The sequence below is a fragment of the Mytilus galloprovincialis genome, chromosome 5 (assembly GCF_965363235.1).
Source record: "Mytilus galloprovincialis chromosome 5, xbMytGall1.hap1.1, whole genome shotgun sequence".
NCBI lineage: Eukaryota > Metazoa > Mollusca > Bivalvia > Mytilida > Mytilidae > Mytilus > Mytilus galloprovincialis.
The window spans coordinates 54,940,083-54,961,958 of record NC_134842.1 but is presented as its reverse complement, the minus strand read 5'-3'; the positions used below and the strand labels follow the sequence as shown (position 1 = coordinate 54,961,958).

Sequence of the window (21,876 nt, the reverse complement as noted above, 5' to 3'; positions counted from 1 at the left end):
TACAAGTCAAACTGTTATAAGGGTGGAAATTCTTGATACAGTATACTGATATTTTATCCTTTTAGATCGATTACTGTTTCAAACAATAAGCAATTAAACAAATTAATAAGTTCAAGAACTTCATTTTAGTTTGTTCACCTGATAAACGAATAACCGAAGAAAGCTACAAGTCAAACTTATATAAGGATATATATTCTTGATAGAGTATACTGAAAATTTTACCCTTACATCGATTTCTGTTTCAAACAATAAGCAATTAAACAAATTAATATGTTTCGGAACTATCCGATGCGAATTCATTATAGTCATGTCATATATATGTCACATGTTACCTATTACCTTATCTGTACGTTCCGCATCTGTCAGGCTCACCAACAAACGGTGTATTGGGATTTGTATATACTCGGATCATAATCACAAGGTTGACACATTATCACATTGTTTCCTATTGTACATATTTAAAATCTACGTCAAAAAAGCTTGTTGTAGTTTATTATTTGACTTAAATTTTGAATTAAAACTTCAGTATTTTAATATTCAAGTTAGAAGAAAAAAATATATGGTTGATTGATAGAACTCATTGTTAATGTTTAAACGTCCCTTTCAGTACTAGTATCTATATCCGGGGCCAGTTTATATTGATGGAAGATGAGGAGTGCTCGGCGACCTGGAAAACTGTCAATCTTAGTCAATAAAGTTTGGTATGGAACGCACCTGTCACGTACGGACTTAAAACTCCAAACTAATAAACTTTGGAAAACACGAATATTTGATAAATAATACATCTTTATCTGAAATACTTTTGAATAACCTGTTTTGTATGAACTCCAAGTAGACATTATTTCTATTGAATAACACATTCATTTGACACTGTCATAATGAATTGTAAGACAAATTAGAAGTTTTAAAATAACTTATGAACAATACCACGCTTATAATTTGAATTTTGTACGCCAGACGCGAACTTCGTCTACATAAGACATATACAGATGGATGCCATCCTAATCTGTACAGTAAGTAAACTTGATAACCAGTCATGTATATAAATTATCCGTGATCTGCCTTAAAAAGTATGAAAAATACTATAAACTAAAAATACGATATTGGTTACAATGCGTACGGGCATTGGAGATATATTCCAATTCATATCAAATCATTTAAATCGTATAAATCAGTCTTCTTTATAAAAATGATATAATTAAGTTCTGATTGGTTTTAAATATCGCGTTATTCGTACAAACTTGTTTTTATTATGGGCCGGCACTAAGCCGGTCCATTTTATGATATTGGTTTGGGATTTTTACATGAGTTTCTGCGGATCTATATTTTTATTTTCTGCGGTATATGAAAATTAATGATTTTAGGTAATTGAAATAAATACATTTTTTAATTAATTTTTATATGAGAAGAAGATGCCAAATATTTAAAGCAATGATTGTTCATTCTTTTATAATGCACGGAATGCGTGACCCGTATTTGGGAATTTCCTAAACCAGATTATTTTTAAGAAAGTTAACAAGGTACCAAGTTCTTACAACAAATCGTCTTCGTAACATGGGAAATGATTTATAGTTTGCGTTTTTTTCTTTTCTTAAAACAGTAATTTTATATTCTATTTTTATTAATATATACAGTTTTCATCATTTAGAAAAATAATCATAATAAAGATAAATATCTTTATTTTCAACGTAAACGATCTGGAGAGTTTTTATAGGAAACCTCTCAAATATCCACTTGATGTTGTTAATACTTTGCAATTTTACTGCAACCAAATAGATTAAAATGAAAACATTTTGTCAAAGATTTGTCAGTTGTTACGAAGAGAATAATTTGCTATACTGTCTGAAGCTTTCTGATTTTAAGTTGACCTAGTATGTAGCAGTTTATTTAGTCTGTCGTATACCCAATGAAAAAATGAAGGAATATGGAATAAATGTACACGATACAATATTAATATGAATACGTGGTTAACCCCAAATATGGAACGTCTTTATTATTGTCCTTCATCTTCATGTCACAATGAGGCATTCAACGATGATCGATATTTCTCATAACTGGTAGTAAGTTCAAGTTGACCCGTCACAACGGTTTGAGCAGAATTAATGGTTAAATATCATACAAAGCTACATTCCTATTTATATGACTGTTTGTTAATACTTTTAAATTTCACCAAAACCGAATAGAAATGAAAACATTATGTCTAGGATTTCTCAACCTTTACTGAGAGGAATAATTTGACATTTGCTTGCTTTAAGATTTTTATGTTTTTTGTCAAACGTAGTTGGAGAAGAGATATAGCGTTTCATTGTCCGTCTCAAAGTTAAAGTCAATTTATCTGTGGAAGTAAAAGTCATAGTTCTTGCGATTTTGTTCATAGATGCGTCTTGAATAACCAAGAGGTCCTGATAAAAAATAAGGTACTCTTGACCTGTATTTCACAAATAAGTGACTGAATAAAGTTTGCGTTAGAGTCCATATCTGAGATACAACTCGTAGAGAAATAATATGTTGTCAGTAGATGTGTCTGTAATAATCAGAATTGAGGATCCTAAAAAGCATATGTCATCTTGACATAAAATTCATGGATGAGTAAATGAGGTGAAAGGCTGAGTTTAAGTCCATATCTAAGATGAGGAATACACATATTTTGTCAGTAGATGCAACCTTGATAGTCATGAGTTTCAAAATCAAGTCTTAAAAATGAATTAGATGATATTCCATTTCATCAACTGCGCATAAAAGATATTCAATTTCATCAACTGCATAATTAAGATATATTTTATAGCATTATCATAACTTATTGGGTTGGACCAGTTCTAGCAATTGAGGATTCAAGTCATCTCAATATACAAATTGCTATATAATACCATGCACTTTTTCGCTAAAATTCTCCATATTTCTAGCCCAAAACTTTGGTGCATGCAGCAATTAACTTTTTTGTGATTATGTGATGTAGGGCAAACAATGTAGGAAGTAAAATCACAAAAATACGGAACTTAGAGGAAAATGAATTCGGAAAGTCCATAATCACATGGTAAAATCAAATAACAAAACATTTCAAAAACGAATGGACAAGAACTGTCATATTCCTGACTTGGTACAGGCATTTTCAAATGTAGAAAATGGTGAATTAAACCTGGTTTTATAGCGCTAACCCTCTCACTTAGATGACAGTCTCATCAAATTCCGTTATATTTACTATGATGCGTTAACTAAACAGACACAATAAATAAAATAGTCAAAAATATAGGTACAGCAGTCATATTCGTGAAACAATTTTATAAGGAACAATTTAACAGAACACAAAAACATATATCTTCAAACACATTCATTGATTTGCGTGTCTGACGTCAGAATATTTTTACACGTCACATATATGTGTCGTACAATGTGTCATACAAACAATTATAAAATTTCACATAGGCAATGTTAGCATAAAAATCAAAAGTATTTAAGAATAAATTTCAGAAATAGACCGAGATTTAAAATAGTCCAAAAGTTATATCGAATTTATAAGAATTCACAAATAGTTAATTCCACTACGCGATTAAAGGATTTTGACGTTTATTGATCAACGTATTTTGTAATTCATAATAGAAATATTATCATAATGACATAAAATAGAACTATATCATACTGACGGGCTCTTTTAAAGTACAGAGTCACGTTATAAGAACCAAAGAAATACAAAAAGTCGCATATACAAAACACACCACCAAATAATGAAAGACAATACAAACACTTTGACGGGATGTAGCGAGCCACGTTAAACGGATAACACATAAAACAATCGAACAGTAAAAGTTATATTTAAAAGATAACAAAGACAAATGAAAGAACAATAAAACACGTTGTTAAGATGATAAACAACACCAGTACGCAGAATCTATACATCAAGACCATCATGTATTAGTTGTGAAGTTGATACGGAATATTTATCAACAAGGTCTTGGTACCTTCCGATGAACTTTTTTTAGAAAAAGGACGAGACGTTCTTTGACATACCCCTGGTTGATCAACTTTCTACTCAGACACTGATGACGCTTTACAAAGTCTGAGTAGGAGTTGCAAGCTCTTGAATATCGAATAAGTTGGGAAATATATATCCCATATGCAGGTGAAGTTGGTATATTGCTACTGAGGTGGGGGAAATTTATAATTTCAAAATTAAAATCGTCTCATTTGTCATAGATTCTGGTACTGTGTAAGTCAAATTCGAGATATAAGTCTAAAAATTGACGGAGGAAGCCGTGTCTGTTGTTTCTTTAATTTCTAGTTCTGGGGGATATATTAATGGAACCCGATTAGAAAAGTTCGGATTGTTTATGGAAAGAACATCATCAATATATCTGAAAGTGAAATTAAATAATCTGGCTTCTTTGATCCTCTAGATCTTGTTTTTGACAAGTGTCTGGAGGAACTCCGATTCATATGAAAATAAGAAGAGGTCGGCAAGAAGAGGCGCACAGTTTGTTCCCATAGGAATGCCGACAATTTGTTGGAAAACTCAACAAATATGTTGTCGATAATAAACTCCAGCATACTGACCACTTGTTCTTCTGTGTAGCATGTTTTACCTTTTTGTTTGTCACTATTAATGAAATATGCCTTATGAAATCCCAAAGTAATAAATTTATAGCGTATGCTACCATTTTTTATGTTGAAAGGCATTGTGGATTATTTCTTTTAGGCGATTTTTCAATTTCACATGGGGAATGGTGGTATACAGGGTTGAAAAATCAAAAGTTTTGATAAAACTAATTTAAGAAAAAGACCTAGATTTAAAATTGTCTTGGTTCTTTAGAATTTTTAAGAATCCACATATGGTTAATACCACTACGCGAGTAAACAGTTTCACAGTATTTCTGAATACCCTCTGACTGTATCTTACATTAATTTGTAGGATCCTTTACTAATAATTTATCTGATCTGTTTAAAATAACATCCCCATGCCTTATATATCATGTACTGTAGTACGACGCTAGATAAAAACTGACGTGGAAAGGTAACACTCGGCCACCGAAAGCTTCATTTTATGAAGCCCAGGAGGTCGTGTGGTCTAGCGGGACGGCTACAGTGCAGGCGGTTTGGCGTCACGATATCTCAGTAGCATGGGTTCGAATCTCGGCGAGGGAAGAACAAAAAATTTGCGAAATATAAAAAAGAAGATGTAGTATGAATGCCAATGACACAGCTATCCACAAAAGACCAAAATGACACAAACATTAACCTAACATTGTTGGGTTGATGTTTAGACGAGCATACAAAGACATATCAATTTTTTAGCAAATCATAAGTTCTTCATGGCTTTAATAAACATTACATTGAACACAAAATCGGAGGACTTACCTTGTTTGTATTGGATACCAAAGCTTCATAAAATTCCGTACAAACAACGGTATATTGCTTGCTCATCTTCATGTGCTCCTTTATACCCAATTCTTTTACAAGACATGCGTAGTAATACGATTTAAATACAAAGACAATATTATTTGAAGCTTTGTCCGCAGGAACAACAACATACTTATCGTGAAGAGATGCTAGACATTTCATGGCCACTTTGTCTCTGAAAACGGACTTCGGTCGATCGTTCACACAGTTTTTCAACTTGTGAATGCGACGTTTTATCAGAGACCTGATAGTTTTTTTAACCCATTCTGAAAAAGTGTCCAGTTCAACTTCTTCTCGCTAAACCCATGCTCTGGCGTAGTCCTCAATGGAATCCATAATTATTTTTGAAGTTATGGTTCCAATTGATGTGTTAGGGTTCTCTAATCTAGGACCATGAGAAATCACCCTTCGGAGATTTTCATGTTGAATTATGTTTAGATTCCCAGTAATAACATGACCAGAGGGGCTGTAATTATAAGGCGAGTGGGAACAGTCACATGTCAGAGGGTTTTTTAGGTACTGTAAATTCAGAAATTATTGCGTGCATTTATTATTGCGATTTTGTCATTTTACACTTGAATGCGATTTTAATTTTTACGATTTTGAGAAAAGTCATGCTTAAGTCAGTTCAAATATTACAAAATGCGAGTTTTAATTATTGCGTTTACAACTCAGTCGCATTATTCGCAATAATAAAAACCTCGCAATAATTTCTGAATTTACAGTATTGTTCTAAGTCAATGTCCTGCAATGCTTGTTTATAGTTAAATATCTTAGGTGCAATGGTTTTGGTGTAACTGTAGGATACAATAGGAACAGACTGATATTGAAAATAAATAGGAATTTTATATGTTACCTCCTTGTGATGTAGAACGTTGCATATATTGATTGCATCAATTCCTCTATTGGCAAAATCAACAGGAAGGAATTTCCTCTTTTCCTCATGTAAAGGTTCCGATCTTACTGGTTTGAAAAGACGGAAAAGAGCTACATCACAAATAATACTGACTAGTTTGTATATTGCAGAAAATGTATTGGTGCCTCCTTTTTGAAGTGCATAATCTCTTAAACGTTTTAGAAAATTAACTGGCAGTGAAAAAAGAATAGTTCTTATGTAATGTAACCCTAGTGGATGATGAAGATGTGATAGAAGGTCATCAAAGCTCCCAGGGGGTGATCTAGATTTGGAAGACTTTTTTACATTAGGCCGATGGTAATGTAGCAAATTTATGTGTCTTGTTGTTAAGCATTTTCAGGGGAGATTATGTTATGTACGGGTGTGTTTGATTAAGTTTGTTACACTGTTACATTGTATAATAAACGCCCATATAGTCGATAAAAAGCGCTTATCACACAAATGAACTCAATGTTAACTATTCTATTTACCGGGTTATTGGTCACATATCCTTACTTAATTTTTTGGTGGTGTATTTTATAAAGAAGGGGGGGGGTCTTAAAAAACTACAAGAATACATTAATAATCCTACAGTACCTGCAATTTGTTACAGAATAAGAAAGATATTACGTATTATTATCCACATTTATCTCACAGATTCGTTAGATAAGTTGAAAATATAGCTAAATGTTAAGTATGTATATCCATTCCCCTTGTTTCAATTAATTATTTACACATATAGCTCTAAAGAATATGCAATAACCTGACATTGATAATTTAGCTAACAATGAATCCAGTAAATATTTTCCAACAAGTAAAGACCAATCGAAACATTTGATATGATTTGAAAATTTTGGCAGTTAAGTTATATCTTGTGATTTCATAGACATCTGATGTATAAGTCCAGTGGCATGTCCGGTGTAAAATCAGGTGTTCAAATACGTTTGTATGCGGAAAATGTGATTGGAACCCCCGCTTTAATTGCTTGTATAATTGTTTTTGGCAGTTATACTCGGAAAGGAGAATAGGCAGTAATTTTATCAAGAAGTTTTGGAGATGGTTTCCGAATAGATCCCTTAACATCACGGTTTATAAGAAACTCATGAGCATCGTCTAGTGCAAGCTGCTGACAAGCCTGCCGGTTACACTGTCTGCAAAGCCACCATATTGAAAGCACGTTAAAATGTTGTGTGGAATTTCTGCTATATCGGACAGTCAGATGTTTTAGATAGTTATCAAAGGTACCAGGATTATAATTTAGTACGCCAGACGCGCGTTTCGTCTTCATAAGACTCATCAGTGACGCTCATATCAAAATATTTATAAAGCCAAACAATTACAAAGTTGAAGAGCATTGAGGATCCAAAATTCCAAAAAGTTGTTCCAAATACGGCTAAGGAAATCTATGCCTGGAATAAGAAAATCCTTAGTTTTTTGAAAAATTTTAACTTTTGTTTACAGGAAATTTATAAAAAATAACCACATTATTGATATTCATGTCAACACCGAAGTGTTGACTACTGGTCTGGTGATACCCTCGGGGACGAAACGTCCACCAGCAGTGGCATCGACCCAGTGGTGTAAATAGTTATCAAAGTTATTATTAAGTACATATGCCGATCAAAGGCATGGCACAGAGGGGAGATGCTTTTAAGTCGTGCTAAATTGAGACTACAATTTGAAATATGGAAAGCAATATTTTTATAGCGGGTTATTTTCGCGGGTGTAAAATTTCGCCAGTTTGGTGGTTATTATTTTGGCGGACTGAACACTTTTATCGATACCCTTGTATGTACACTTTTTAAATTTAAAAATTTGGCGGAGTTTTTTTGGCGATATTGTTCTATCCGCGAAAATAAGCGAAAATAACCCGCTATATGGCATAAACATATTTAGTAGAAACAAAATCTATGAATAACATTATCATGCAATATAAACTGTCTTTTTTTTTCTTCATGAAAAATTTGTCAAACGTATCCATAACAGTCTCCTCCATATATTTGTAATACTAATTGTATTTTCAGATGCATGCATAGTTGTTTTTCTTCTACTTAGGCAACACCAATTTAATTCCTTGACCCGTCCCACCTATTTTTTTCAAAACAGATTTTTTTTAATTCTTTATATTCCCACATCCCGCATCCGGAAATGTAATCATGTCCATTTCCCGCACCGTTTTTTTTTTTGTAAATGTTATAAAAAGATATCAACATTTGTCTTTAAATTACAGTCTAACCCTTTTTAAACCTATAAGCACCCCCATCACACTGTATAAATATCTGTGAGAACATTTGTTTTAGCATGAAACCCATTTACACCAAGTGAGAGTGCTCCGATATAAATACCTGTACAGAATAAAACATTGGTTTCTTTCCCCTTACTTATATTCCCTATCAAATTGACAAAAAATGTTCGTTGTTACAATAAAGTACAAAGAACTTCTGAAAGATTTGCCTTAACTGCAATTATATTGTATGCTGGCGAATCAAAACTATCCATAGTCGCTAAATGTTTATGCACCTGTTCCATGGGTGTCATTCGGTTTAACGAGAAAAGAGATCGTGAAAGAATATTTAACGGTGGTCAAGTATTGCGAGACGATCGTTAAAGGTCTGGTACCGGATCGTGAAAGATATTTAATCGAGAAGACATATGAAAGGTCTTTAAATAATCTAATTTAATTAATTACAAAGACAAATTTACAACAAAATAAAACTGTCTGTAAAAATGGTTTAACATTATGATCTGTATGTGAGAAAATCCAGTTTTAAAAGTATATAGTTTTTACAAAACAACAAAAGGCAGTTTGCTTCTCGACATTTAAATGACATAAAAAATGTAAACATAGATGATTTTTTCACGAATTCGAATCAAATGGTTCTCGTGGTTATTTTGTATAAACATAATCTGAATCTTGGTAAAAAAAGAAATATTTACACAAAATTGATTTTTCTGATCGTGAAAGATCACGTACCGCTTTTTGAAGATCGTGAAAAGGAACGTGAAAGATTTGATGCTACGAAGACGTTCAAATTCTTCTTCACTTATATAATAATTTTAAAATATTTGTTATAGGTATTAAGAAAACTAGACAGGCCATGATCCTCAATAAATTGAAGCATGTTATGTATATTGTTATTATCATGTAAGTTACACACGGCACTTGAATTTTTTGTTCAAAACGTAGACCTCGAAGAGGAGCCAAATATGAAATGATACTCATAAAGACAATTCATATTATCGATTGCTCAAGATATAAGAGGGGTAACAGGAGATTTTATTTGTACAAGTACATATAATAAAACAAATTATTATTTGTGAACATGTTATTTGGCTGATTGTAGGATGAAGGTTTTTACTGTCATGTGAAGTACTCACTTATCACGAGTTATAGAATAACTACATTTTGTATATTAGATCCTATAATCTATATGTCCGTCAGACAGGATTCACCTGACCTCGACTTTGCCTCATTTCATGGATCAAGATTTAGTTTTGTGGTCAAGTCCGTATTCGTTAAGTTTGAGGATAACTCTGTTGTTATGATTGTAAGGTGTACATTTTTGACTTCTGCAAGTTTTCAAATAACATTGGCCTCATTATCATGCATCATTTGGCAATGTTCGTTTTATGTTATTTATGGCCTTTTATACCTGTATGCTATAGCGCCACGGTATTTGGTGTACGGTGAACATGTTTGTCTGCATGTTTCATATATGACGTCAATTGTATTTGATATATTGAATGATAGTAAGATGTCTATGTCCGGCTGTCGGTCAGGGTTCATATACTTTCGACCTTATGTTCCAAATTAATTGACCAAACCTAACTTTTACATTTGTCAGTTTCTAAGGTACTGTGAGGATCGGAACACCTATATTTAGTGTACGGGTTGTTTGTAAAGATCTGTATGGCATGGTTCATCTGACCTTGACCTCTTTTTATGAACAATTGACAATCTTAAGCGTATTTGCCACTTCTAGTAAAACCCTTTATATTACAGACGTTGAACAAATATACTATCATAAGTAAAGCAGACGAGACATTTCCATGATTTCAGCATTTGCGCTCTGGTATTCTTTAGTCTGTAGTATATAGTTATCTCATTGAAAATCAATCACATCTGCTACGTTGTACAAAAAGACGAATTGAACTTAAGAAAGTACTGTTGCACAAAATGTTGGTTATCGTTAAATCTCAAATTGTTCATGAAATATGCTGTTTTTGCTGTAAGTTATTGGGTTGATGGTTAATATTTTGGTTTAAACGCTGCCTACCCATATTATTGGCTAAATAGTGGCGGTCTGCCTGTATGGTACTAGACCGATTCTAAGCTGAATTTGTTTCACTGATTTAGACACGTTTTTAGTTGTGTTTTTTTTTTAACTTTCGATGTAAAGTGTTGAATTAAAATAAATAATAGCTTTAATGTTCATTCTTATCAAAATAGTTACAGGTTTCAACCAATTGCAGGTATATAAAATGGTAAAAGAAATATTGATAACTGATTACTAGTATTAAGTCTGGTCACACATTATCTTTCACGATCAAAATAATGCATTGCCTGATCTTTCACGATCAAGTTTGATGAAAATTCAACAAAATTCAAGGTTTTCTTAAACAAATTAACACTTTTAAGGAAAGGACATACTTTTATTTCACTGTACTATCAGATACACCAAAGATAAAATTTCAAATATATCATGATATATTTAAATATGACCATTATAGGTACATATAGCGTGTTTTTTCAATTTTTTTTCATAGACATGCATTGCGCCTTTTGTGTTTTTTCGTAAAGTACTGCATATTTTCTTTATCTTATTGCACAGTAATGTTGAGGAAAATGAACCATTTTGACAGACATTTTTTTTGTTCGGATTTGTTCCGCGTTTTGAAAATTAAGCGATTTTTTTTTACAAATTCTGACCTAGAATTTACATTAAAATTCTTTCACGATCCGGTACGAGAGCTTACACGATCGTCTGGCAATACCTGACCACCGTTAGATATTCTTTCTCGGTCATTTCTCTCGTTAAACCGAATGGCACCCGTGTGTCCTGCTTGATTCAGGGACATGTCAATCAGCAGTTATCGTTTGTTGATGTGGTTCATTGGTATTTTCCCGTTTCAGGCGTTTGGATAAATATAAATTAGATAGTTGGTTTTCCTGTTCGAATTGTGTACACTAATCATATTGTCCCTTATAGCTTCCTGTTTGGTCTGGATCAAAGCACTGTGTAAAAGGCCGTACTTTGACATGTGTTTGTTATAATCAGGTTGGGAACAACCCTCCCTCAGACTAGGGGTCATTTTACTGTTGTAGAAAAGAAAATAGAATTACCAAGGATTTGTATAGAGTTACTATACAAAACCTTTGAATACTTAAATTTGTTTACTCAAAAAGAGGAGAAATACATAATATCTAAAACAACTTTTAATATAATATTAAACTGTCAAAGTAAACGTGTTAACATGGTTAAAGTCCAGGAATATTACAAAATTCTTTGACATGTTTTGACCATTTAATACAAGATATATATATATATTTCTTTTGGAAAATATGAGCTCTTTTGTACTAAAAAGTGTGTTTTTACAAAAAAATATATTATAACTTATATTGACCCCTCATAAAAGGGATATTTATAACATTAAGGGGTTGTTCCCAACCTAAGTATGACGTGGATGGAGAATTGTCACATTGTCAGTCACACATACATAGACCAGATTTAATTATCAAATAGTTCTTGGTGAACAGGGAAAAATACTTCATAAATTAAAGAAATGTCATAGTACAAGTGCATGATCAATCAAGTTTTAATATTGTCAAAACCTACTATTTTATGTTTACAAAAAAAAAATATAATCGGTCGCCTTTACTTTTCAAGGTTCTCCTCAAAAATTTGCAAATTAAATATTTTTTTAATAAAATTTTCAAATCGCTCGCTCGCCCCAATTTTTGGAGCCCAAAAATCCGTAGAACAAGAAATTAAATCGGTGTGGCCTTAACATATTTACTAATTTCTAACACAAGCTGTGATTTAATTGACGAGATGGCATAGCAGTGCCATTGATTTCTCCTCTCTCTTTGTTCCAAGAACTTGATCATCTGAACTCTTTTTTTTTTTAATTGGAGCCCTGTTCAAGAACTTTGTGCTTAATTTTTGTCTCTTTTTAAGACACGCATCAAAATAAATTTTAAATATAACAGGTTGTTTTTTCTTCAATCAAAATATGCCAGTATACCGGAAATCGTAATACACAAGAGAGCTCTCCAGTATATTCGTTTTTCAACTTACAAAATATGTCAATGGTTTTAGCATCCCCAACAATTACAATTTGACTTAAATTTCTGATTTGTCGATGTCAAGCAAATTGAACATATTTTTCAAAACATGGTAATGTTTCCATTATTCTCGTTAACAGCAAAGAACGTTTTCTTGTATAATGAAACTGAAAGCATTGAGTCTTGTATCAATGAAACAGTATGATTTAATCCTGAAAAAAAGTTCTGATCACCGATTCGCTGGGAAAAAAAGTGTTTTCAAGCAAATGACCCAAAAAAATATTATGATTCCAGATACTAGTATTCCCTATACTTAATAGTGTTAAATTAAACAAATAATAATTAATTGATTGATAAGAATCGAAAAGCAAAAAAATGTTCGATCTCAGACAAGAAAACTATATCCCCCTTTTGAAGTTAAATGGTTGCTACCTTATTGAGGGATTGTTTCCTGACGAGCTTTGAAAGAGTATGGTTGCATGTTTGACATACAAATGCAATTTTAAAATTTGATTTTTAAAATTATCCTGAAAATGACCCTGGCTAAACGACACTAATTATGGGGCACAAGTATGATATAGTACCAACATTGTTAGCTCTAAATAAGACACAAAAAAATCAAACAAATATAGATAACAGGATTGAAATTGTGTATATACGTTAGACGCGCATTCATCTACAAAATAGTCATCAGTGACGCTCGAATCCAAAACAGTTAAAAGTGCCAAATTAAGGGGGCTCGCGGGTCTAAATCAATTTTTTTATTTAATATAAGATTTCGCTATTTTTTTCTAGAAAAGAACTTTATCATATATCTAAAAGAAAAAGAAAATAAAAAAAGAGGGGTCACCGATCATTTACACTCACAATCTGCCTTCGAAAGAAGCATACATTTTTGTAAAGGTACTTTTTTTCCCTGTTGAACTGATAGGAGAAAAAGAGGTAATATCGAAAAATAAAAGAACCTAATTACAAAAATCGCTTAAATTTTACAATTATTTAGTTTATGTATAGCTTATTTGAGAACAATAATAAAAAATATAGGTCACCGATGAATAAAAAAAGGTCTTTCAATTTTAATGCCAAAATGTAGCTTTTTTGCACCAAAGGGAGATAATTTGGAGCTTTTCAAAGATACAAACATTTTAAAAGTCATATGGGACCGAACCGAATTGATTTTTTGGGTAAATTTTTGTATCTTATCATAAAGTAATAACTAATAGTGTAATAAATAGAATTTGTTATGAAAAAAACAATTGTTTAATTTTTTGCCGACATTATTGTACCCGCGAGCCTCCTCAAGTACGAAGTTAAGTAAGAAGTCGTTCAGGACTAAAAATACCTAAAGGTTTTGCCAAATACAGCTTAGGTAATATATTCCAGAGGTAGAATAGCCATTGTATTTCAAGTATTCAAAGTTTTGTAAACTGTTATATATAAATTCCCTTGTGGCATTGAGGAAGCTGTTTGCAAATAGTGTTATGTTATATGCAAACAACTGAAGCATTAATTCATCATAAATACCAGGATTAAATTTTGTATTTACGCCAGACGTGCGTTCTGTCTACAAAAGACTCATCAGTGTCACTCTAATAAAAAAAAAGGTTAAAAAGGCCAAATGGACAGTAACGATTAAGTCCATCCTCCCAACATTCCCCCAAAGAAATAATGATATACCATTAATCGATACTCAATTACACAAAAAATGTCAAAAAAAAATTAAAAACACAAAGAAATCAATCCCTTTACACACCATTTTGTGTATGACTTATCTAGAAGATAGGTGAATGAATTCATGACTATATACATGAATAGTATATTAAGTTATGATGTTTAACCTTTTAAAACCAGGTTTAATCCACCATTTTCTACATTTGAAAATGCCTGTACCAAGTCAGGAATATGACAGTTCTTGTCCATTCGTTTTTGATGCGTTTTGTTATTTGATTTTGCCATGTGATTATGGACTTTCCGAATTGATTTTCCTCTAAGTTCAGTATTTTTGTGATTTTACTTTTTAAAAGCGCTACAAACCACGATTAAAGGTCAACCGTCTTAACGAAACACAACTTGATTTGATAAAAAAAAAACACACGACCAACACACTTTATATATTTTTAAATGAAAATAAAAAATTCAATTTGTATCATACTTTTCAAACATTTGTTTTTTAACTTGTTTATGTTGAACTGCTGTCACATGGACGTACGCCAAGAAATTCACTGTCTTCACTAATTGTCTGGTGTTATCCATAACATGTATAATAATTAATAAACAAGTGTTTAAACTATCAACTTGTCCTTTTCAATAGGATAATGTGGTACATGGTACTAATGACACAATATATAATCGCGTATGAACCTACCTTTTTCGATTGTCCATTTTCCATCTTTTATGTTCATTTTGCATCGACGAACAATGTTAACACCATCTGTAGTGGTTACATCAACTAAACGTTTTTTATCTTCATTTAATAACCTCCTCAATAAGCATGTTTTCCCTGCCTCTTCCTTGCCCACGATCATTATTTTAACAAAATAGCGTTCTTCCATTTCTGTACTTTGCATCAGATTGGTATATCTAGTTTTGTCGGCATCGAGTAGTTGGTTATAGAATGCTGATAAATCTGTAATAACAGTATACAAATGATGAGTAATGTTTTTTACACATTGGTCATCTTAGTTATGAATATTCAGCTTAAACATGGAAATAAAAAACAAGGCAGATATCTTAGTACCATGAACTCTTCTGGAGCAAATGAAATCAACTCTTTATCTTAACGGTTCCTGTTGCTTTTTCTTTAGTTTTAACATCTTAAGTGTTGTTCTTTGTTCTTAGTTTTAGTTTTCTGAATGTATGTGATGTAAATACCGGTAACAGTCTTGTCTATCCTTCGTCAATAAACAGTTGTTTTAATTTCAAAAGTTTCGGTTATGCTTCAGGGTGACAGAAGGTTTATGAATTTTGTGATATCTTATGGTTATCATGGTAAGATAAAGAGTCAATTACCAATCCGCTATTACATGATGCCTTGTCATTTCTGCTAGATATAAGTATTTGTATCAACTTTACTTATTACTATTTCTAGGCATATCAATAAATACTAAATACTATAGCAATACTGGTGGACCCCATATTTTATTAATATGAAAATGATTGATAAACACAATATACATAAAGCATGAGTATCAATGCACAATAAATTAACTTTCATTAAAGAATTTAATAGAATAACTAGTAAATTGTGTTCACAAATATTTTGCTCTGTCACAAACGATCCAGCCGGCCAGGACAAACCATCAAAAACGAGTTACCTCGGTCGAACTCAATTTAAACTGCAGTCAAAAGACTACATTTTAAATAAAGTAGAAAATGTGGGAAACCTGTGTCCAAACCCAAATGCTCGGAAGAACGTCTCGAGAGTTACACTTCGACTGTTTATAACTGAAGTAAATATACTGTATGTAATAAGTAATAACTCATGTTACTCTTTAGTAAAATATCTAATTCCTACTAAATACAAATTAGAATAAAAATTCAATTAAAAATTAACTTTATTTCATTGTTGTCCAATCTGATGCTTGACTAGAAGTGACCAATCAGGGAAAATATTCCCGCGAATATCAATATAACGTGATATGTATATACGTGTACATAGAAAGTACAGACCCGTATCAATAGTATTCACTAGTACCGTTATTACAGTAATTTCCCACTATACTATGGAACCGTTGGAAATTATAACTTTTATGCTATGTCTTTTAGGCGTTTAAACTTCTTTTAATTGGTGTATTTCTACACAAAGTTCCGAAAGAATCTCATCTTGTAATTAATACCAAAGAACTTTTCTAACAGAACAAATCCAAATATATAGTTACGTGAACCTTTGTAATTAGACGTTGCTGTACCGTACGCGTGTGATTCATCACGAAACCAGAAATATACTCGTTTTTGAAGTACCGTTTTAAACTTGAAAAGAACTTTTACAAGAGTGCACACGTTGAAATGTCTCGCCTTCTTTTCTAATCATTGATATTATGTTGATAGTCCTAAATATAAAGCTTTATTACAACTGTCACATAAACTTAACATTAACCAAGAAAACTCAACATAGACCAATGAACCATGAAAATGAGGTCAAGGTCAGATGAACCATGCCAGACAGGCATGTACAGCTAACAATTCTTCCATACAACAAATATAGTTGACCTATTGCGTATAGTTTAAGAAAAACAGACCAAAACACAAAAACTTAACATTGAGCAATCAATCCTGAAATTGAGGTCAAGGTCAAATAAAACCTGCGCGACTGACATGAAGATCAAAAAATATTTCCATACACCGAATATAGTTGACCTATTGTATATAGTATTAGAAAAAAAGACCAAAACTAAAAAACTTAACATTGACCACTGAACCATAAAAATGAGGTCAAGGTCAGACGACACCTGTCAGCTAGACATGTACACCTTACAATCATTCCATACACCAAATATAGTAGACCTATTGCATACAGTAAAAGAAAAACAGACCAAAACACAAAACTTAGCTATGACCACTGAATCTTGAAAATGAGGTCAAGGTCAGCTGACATCTGCCAGTTGGACATGTACACCTTACAGTCCTTCCATACACTGAATATACTAGATAAAGGCAACAGTAGTATACCGCTGTTCAAAACTCATAAATCCATGGACAAAAAAACAAAATCGGGGTAACAAACTAAAACCGATTGAAACGCATTAAATATAAGAGGAGAACAACGACACAACACTGAGATGTAACACACACAGAAACGGACCAAGCATCAGACAAAATCCCACGAGAATAACAAATAAAACATCAAAACCAAATACATGAATTTGGGATAGACAAGTACCGTGACACGTCTTATCGCAATGTGAATTTACACACAAAAATAAGACCTATTGCTTATAGTATCTGAGATATGGACTTGACCACCAAAACTTAACTTTGTTCACTGATCCATGAAATGAGGATGAGGTCAAGTGAAAACTGTCTGACGGACATAAGGACCTTGTAAGGTACACACATACCAAATATAGTTATCCTATTATTTATAATAAGAGAGAATTTAACATTTTTCAAGTAGTCACTGAACATTACAAAAAATGAGTCCAAGGACATTTGACATGGGACTGACAGAAACTTCGTAACATGAGGCATCAATATACAAAGTATGAAGCATCCAGGTCTTCCACCTTCTAAAATCTAAAGCTTTTAATAAGTTAGCTCACGCCACCGCCGCCGCGGGATCACTATCCCTATGTCGAACCTTCTGCGACAAAAGTCGCAGTCTCGACAAAAACCGGAAGGTTTTTTTGTTATTGTATACTATGTTATCACGTGTTATGTCATTATCTACTGATTCATCAAATATGCATGGTTGCTCAAAACTGGATGCGACACTTGTAACTTTGTATCTTTGACTGCATTCTTTCTCCTGCATTTAAATTGTATGATCGGTCCTTTCTAAGAAAAAACTAAAAACAAAAATGTCAAATTGACAGGGCAACATGACGTTTTCTTTTTCATTATCAAGGACATGTCAAAGAATACTACGGTTGACACAATAGATTCCTACGATTAATATTTACCAAAGTATGGCTTATAACGACATGTGTAACTCTTTCAATAGTAAGTACATTCATTAAAGAGAGGTCGTTGGCTTTCGGTCAAACATTTCAAGGTTGTGGTTTAATGTCCAAACACTATCCTTTGTCCTTAAGTATTATACATTATCAGATATATTTATTTACACTATTACTGAAACTTCGTTTGGGTCATATCCCAAATGGATGGGTTAAACAATTTTTCAGATTAATGTCTCAAACATTTTCTATCACTTAAATATTCTATTAAGGTCATAGCGACATTAAATTTGACCTGTTGACCGTAAGGATTAAGGTCAATAATATCAGTGTGAGAATCATTAGGTCTAAAGAAAATCGAGCTTTGGCGTTAATGGTAGAAGATTCTGAAGATCAGACAGACATACATTTTCATATATTTTTTATAATGATTCGTCTACTTTTCAGCTCAACTAAAAAAATGCAAAAACACGAACAGTGAGCCAATTGCAACTACATTTTGCTCACTTTTTGGTTCATCTCTACTTGTTATGGTTTCTTATTTAATCAGTCACGAGATTTGTAACTTTTAAGGACATTTCGTCGTAAAAAAGCTAATTTGGTTCACAAGTCAATTTAGAAAATGTTAGTTAGCACAAAACATTATTCCAAAGAACTGTTTGATATCTTGCTGGATTTACCTGCAGAAGTCGCGAAATTGATAAAAAAAAAACAAAAAATTAAAAATACAGTAGAGTCTATCGGAAAAGTTTGTGATTAAGGGAGGGGACAAACTTATTTCGCTCAAAAGACCAAAGATAAGATTTTGATCATGACCTTTTCTATTGAGTATTTACATTTTTATAGATACATATAATTTAAAAGTTAAAAACAGATATACACAATGTCTCTACATATAATACATTAGACCTAAAGTAATTTACCGGTATTTGAATATCTTAACTCGATTAATATGATTACAAATCACGGTATATAAAAAAATGAAGCAATCATATGACCTCGAAGGAGACAAGACCCAATGTGCCGATAGGATAAACATTTCTTATATTGCTAATCGACACTTTCCCGGTATTTTAATATATAAGGCCGCAAAAATATGGCACAGATATATAAGGTGTCGGTAAACGAACTCGTGATGGTAACCATGAAACTGATGTAGTGTCAGTTTGAGTCCTCGTAAATTTTTTTGAGCAATTTTGGGTAAAATGTTTCTAGAGAGCTTGGCTTTATAAATATTTTGATATGAGCGTCACTGATGAGTCTTATGTAGACGAAACGCACGTCTGGCGTACTAAATTATAATCCTGGTAACTTTGATAGCTATTTACACCACTGGGTCGATGCCTCTGCTGGTGGACGTTTCGTCCCCGAGGGTATCACCAGCCCAGTAGTCAGCACTTCGGTGTTGACATGAATATCAATTATGTGGTCATTTTTATAAATTTCCCGTTTACAAAACTTTGAATTTTTCGAATAACTAAGGATTTTCTTATCCCAGGCATAGATTACCTTAGCCGTATTTGGCACAACTTTTTGGAACTTTGGATCCTCAATGCTCTTCAACTTTGTATTTGTTTGGCTTTATAAATATTTTGATATGAGCGTCACTGATGAGTCTTATGTAGACGAAACGCGCGTCTGGCGTACTAAATTATGATCCTGGTAACTTTGATAGCTATTTACACCACTGGGTCGATGCCTCTGCTGGTGGACGTTTCGTCCCCGAGGGTATCACCAGCCCAGTAGTCAGCACTTCGGTGTTGACATGAATATCAATTATGTGGTCATTTTTATAAATTTCCCGTTTACAAAACTTTGAATTTTTCGAATAACTAAGGATTTTCTTATCCCAGACATAGATTACCTTAGCCGTATTTGGCACAACTTTTTGGAACTTTGGATCCTCAATGCTCTTCAACTTTGTATTTGTTTGGCTTTATAAATATTTTGATATGAGCGTCACTGATGAGTCTTATGTAGACGAAACGCGCGTCTGGCGTACTAAATTATAATCCTGGTAACTTTGATAGCTATTTACACCACTGGGTCGATGCCTCTGCTGGTGGACGTTTCGTCCCCGAGGGTATCACCAGCCCAGTAGTCAACACTTCGGTGTTGACATGAATATCAATTATGTGGTCATTTTTATAAATTTCCCGTTTACAAAACTTTGAATTTTTCGAATAACTAAGGATTTTCTCATCCCAGGCATAGATTACCTTAGCCGTATTTGGCACAACTTTTTGGAACTTTGGATCCTCAATGCTCTTCAACTTTGTATTTGTTTGGCTTTATAAATATTTTGATATGAGCGTCACTGATGAGTCTTATGTAGACGAAACGCGCGTCTGGCGTACTAAATTATAATCCTGGTAACTTTGATAGCTATTAATATGATTACACAAAACAGAAATGCTCTTACCAAACGGATATGTTAAAGGCAATAACTTATCAATTCTAAACAACATCATTTAAACTGAATGCAGCAAAATTGTTATTTTTCGCCGATTTGTATGTGCCTTCTATATGGTCATGTTCATTCATAAATATATTTTTATTTTTGTTTAAATTGATGCTACCTGTGTATTTCATATATAGATGCAACGTTTAGTTTTTTCAACGTACAAATTAAAACGAGGCGGAAGATTCATTGGGTTTATCAAAACTCGTTAGGTGAGAGAAACGCTAACGCTGCACAACCAGTTGCATCCATTGTACCATTCATTGAAAGTACAAATTTAATGATGAATATCAATCGACATTGACGCAATCAAGAAAGAGGACCAGGATGATGGTTTCGACAATTGAAACATTTAGGCTGTCTTTTATGACACGGATATTCAAGATCATCGGTCAACTAATTGTGACGGCGTCTTTAAACTTTTTGGAGGGATAAAAAGTAAAATATCAGAAATACCGAACTTCGAAGGAAATTCAAAACGGAAAGTCCCAAATAAAATGGCAAAATCAAAAACTCAAACAGACCAAACGATCAGAAAAACAACTGTCATATTGCTGACTTGGTACAAGTATTTCCTTATGTAACAAACGGAGGAGTAAATTTAGTGATTTAGCTAGTTATATCTTTCACTTGTATGGCATTCGCATATACTTCAATTACATTGACAACAATATGTGAACAAACTAACAGAAATAATAGCAACAAATGTAATAAAAGGGGTACAGCAGTCAACATTGAGTTTTTCTTTATCACTATAACATGATAAAAACATACACATATGTCAACAAAGAAAAATAAAATGGCATAGAGACAAAGCACATAAGCAAAAATGAAAGAAATCAAAACAAACGACAATGGCCCAATAACACAATAACTTGTAAGTAGTTATCCTGTTCAATCATGGTTTGGACATCTTTTTATCAAAATAGAAAAACCTTACATATTAACATGGGGATAAATATGTTCATAACCTAACTGCTTGGATGTTTCTACATAGAACTTGTTAAGTTTTGTTTTCCACCGACCGCGATTACCAACCAAAACAGTCCAGATATGAGGTAAACTTAATTTCTCTTGTATACTCAATTTCAAGTTCGCGATTGATGGATAAAATTTGCTAGAACTCCGAAGGAAGTACTTACAAGATACGTACATTTAGCCCAAAACAATATGACCAGTTGGGATTATGTTTCATACACATTAGTCGTAATTTTCCATTCGAACCATTTTA

At 32.8% G+C, this 21,876-nt stretch overlaps 1 protein-coding gene across 1 annotated transcript in view; it reads right to left on the bottom strand.

The window, feature by feature from the left end:
- Positions 1 to 21,876, bottom strand: part of LOC143076053 (uncharacterized) — a 188,089-nt gene that overhangs the window by 80,854 nt on the left and 85,359 nt on the right. The window contains exon 11 of the mRNA XM_076251681.1: positions 14,938 to 15,198. Coding sequence (XP_076107796.1) covers positions 14,938 to 15,198 — 261 coding nt within the window. The remainder of the gene's footprint in view (positions 1 to 14,937; positions 15,199 to 21,876) is intronic.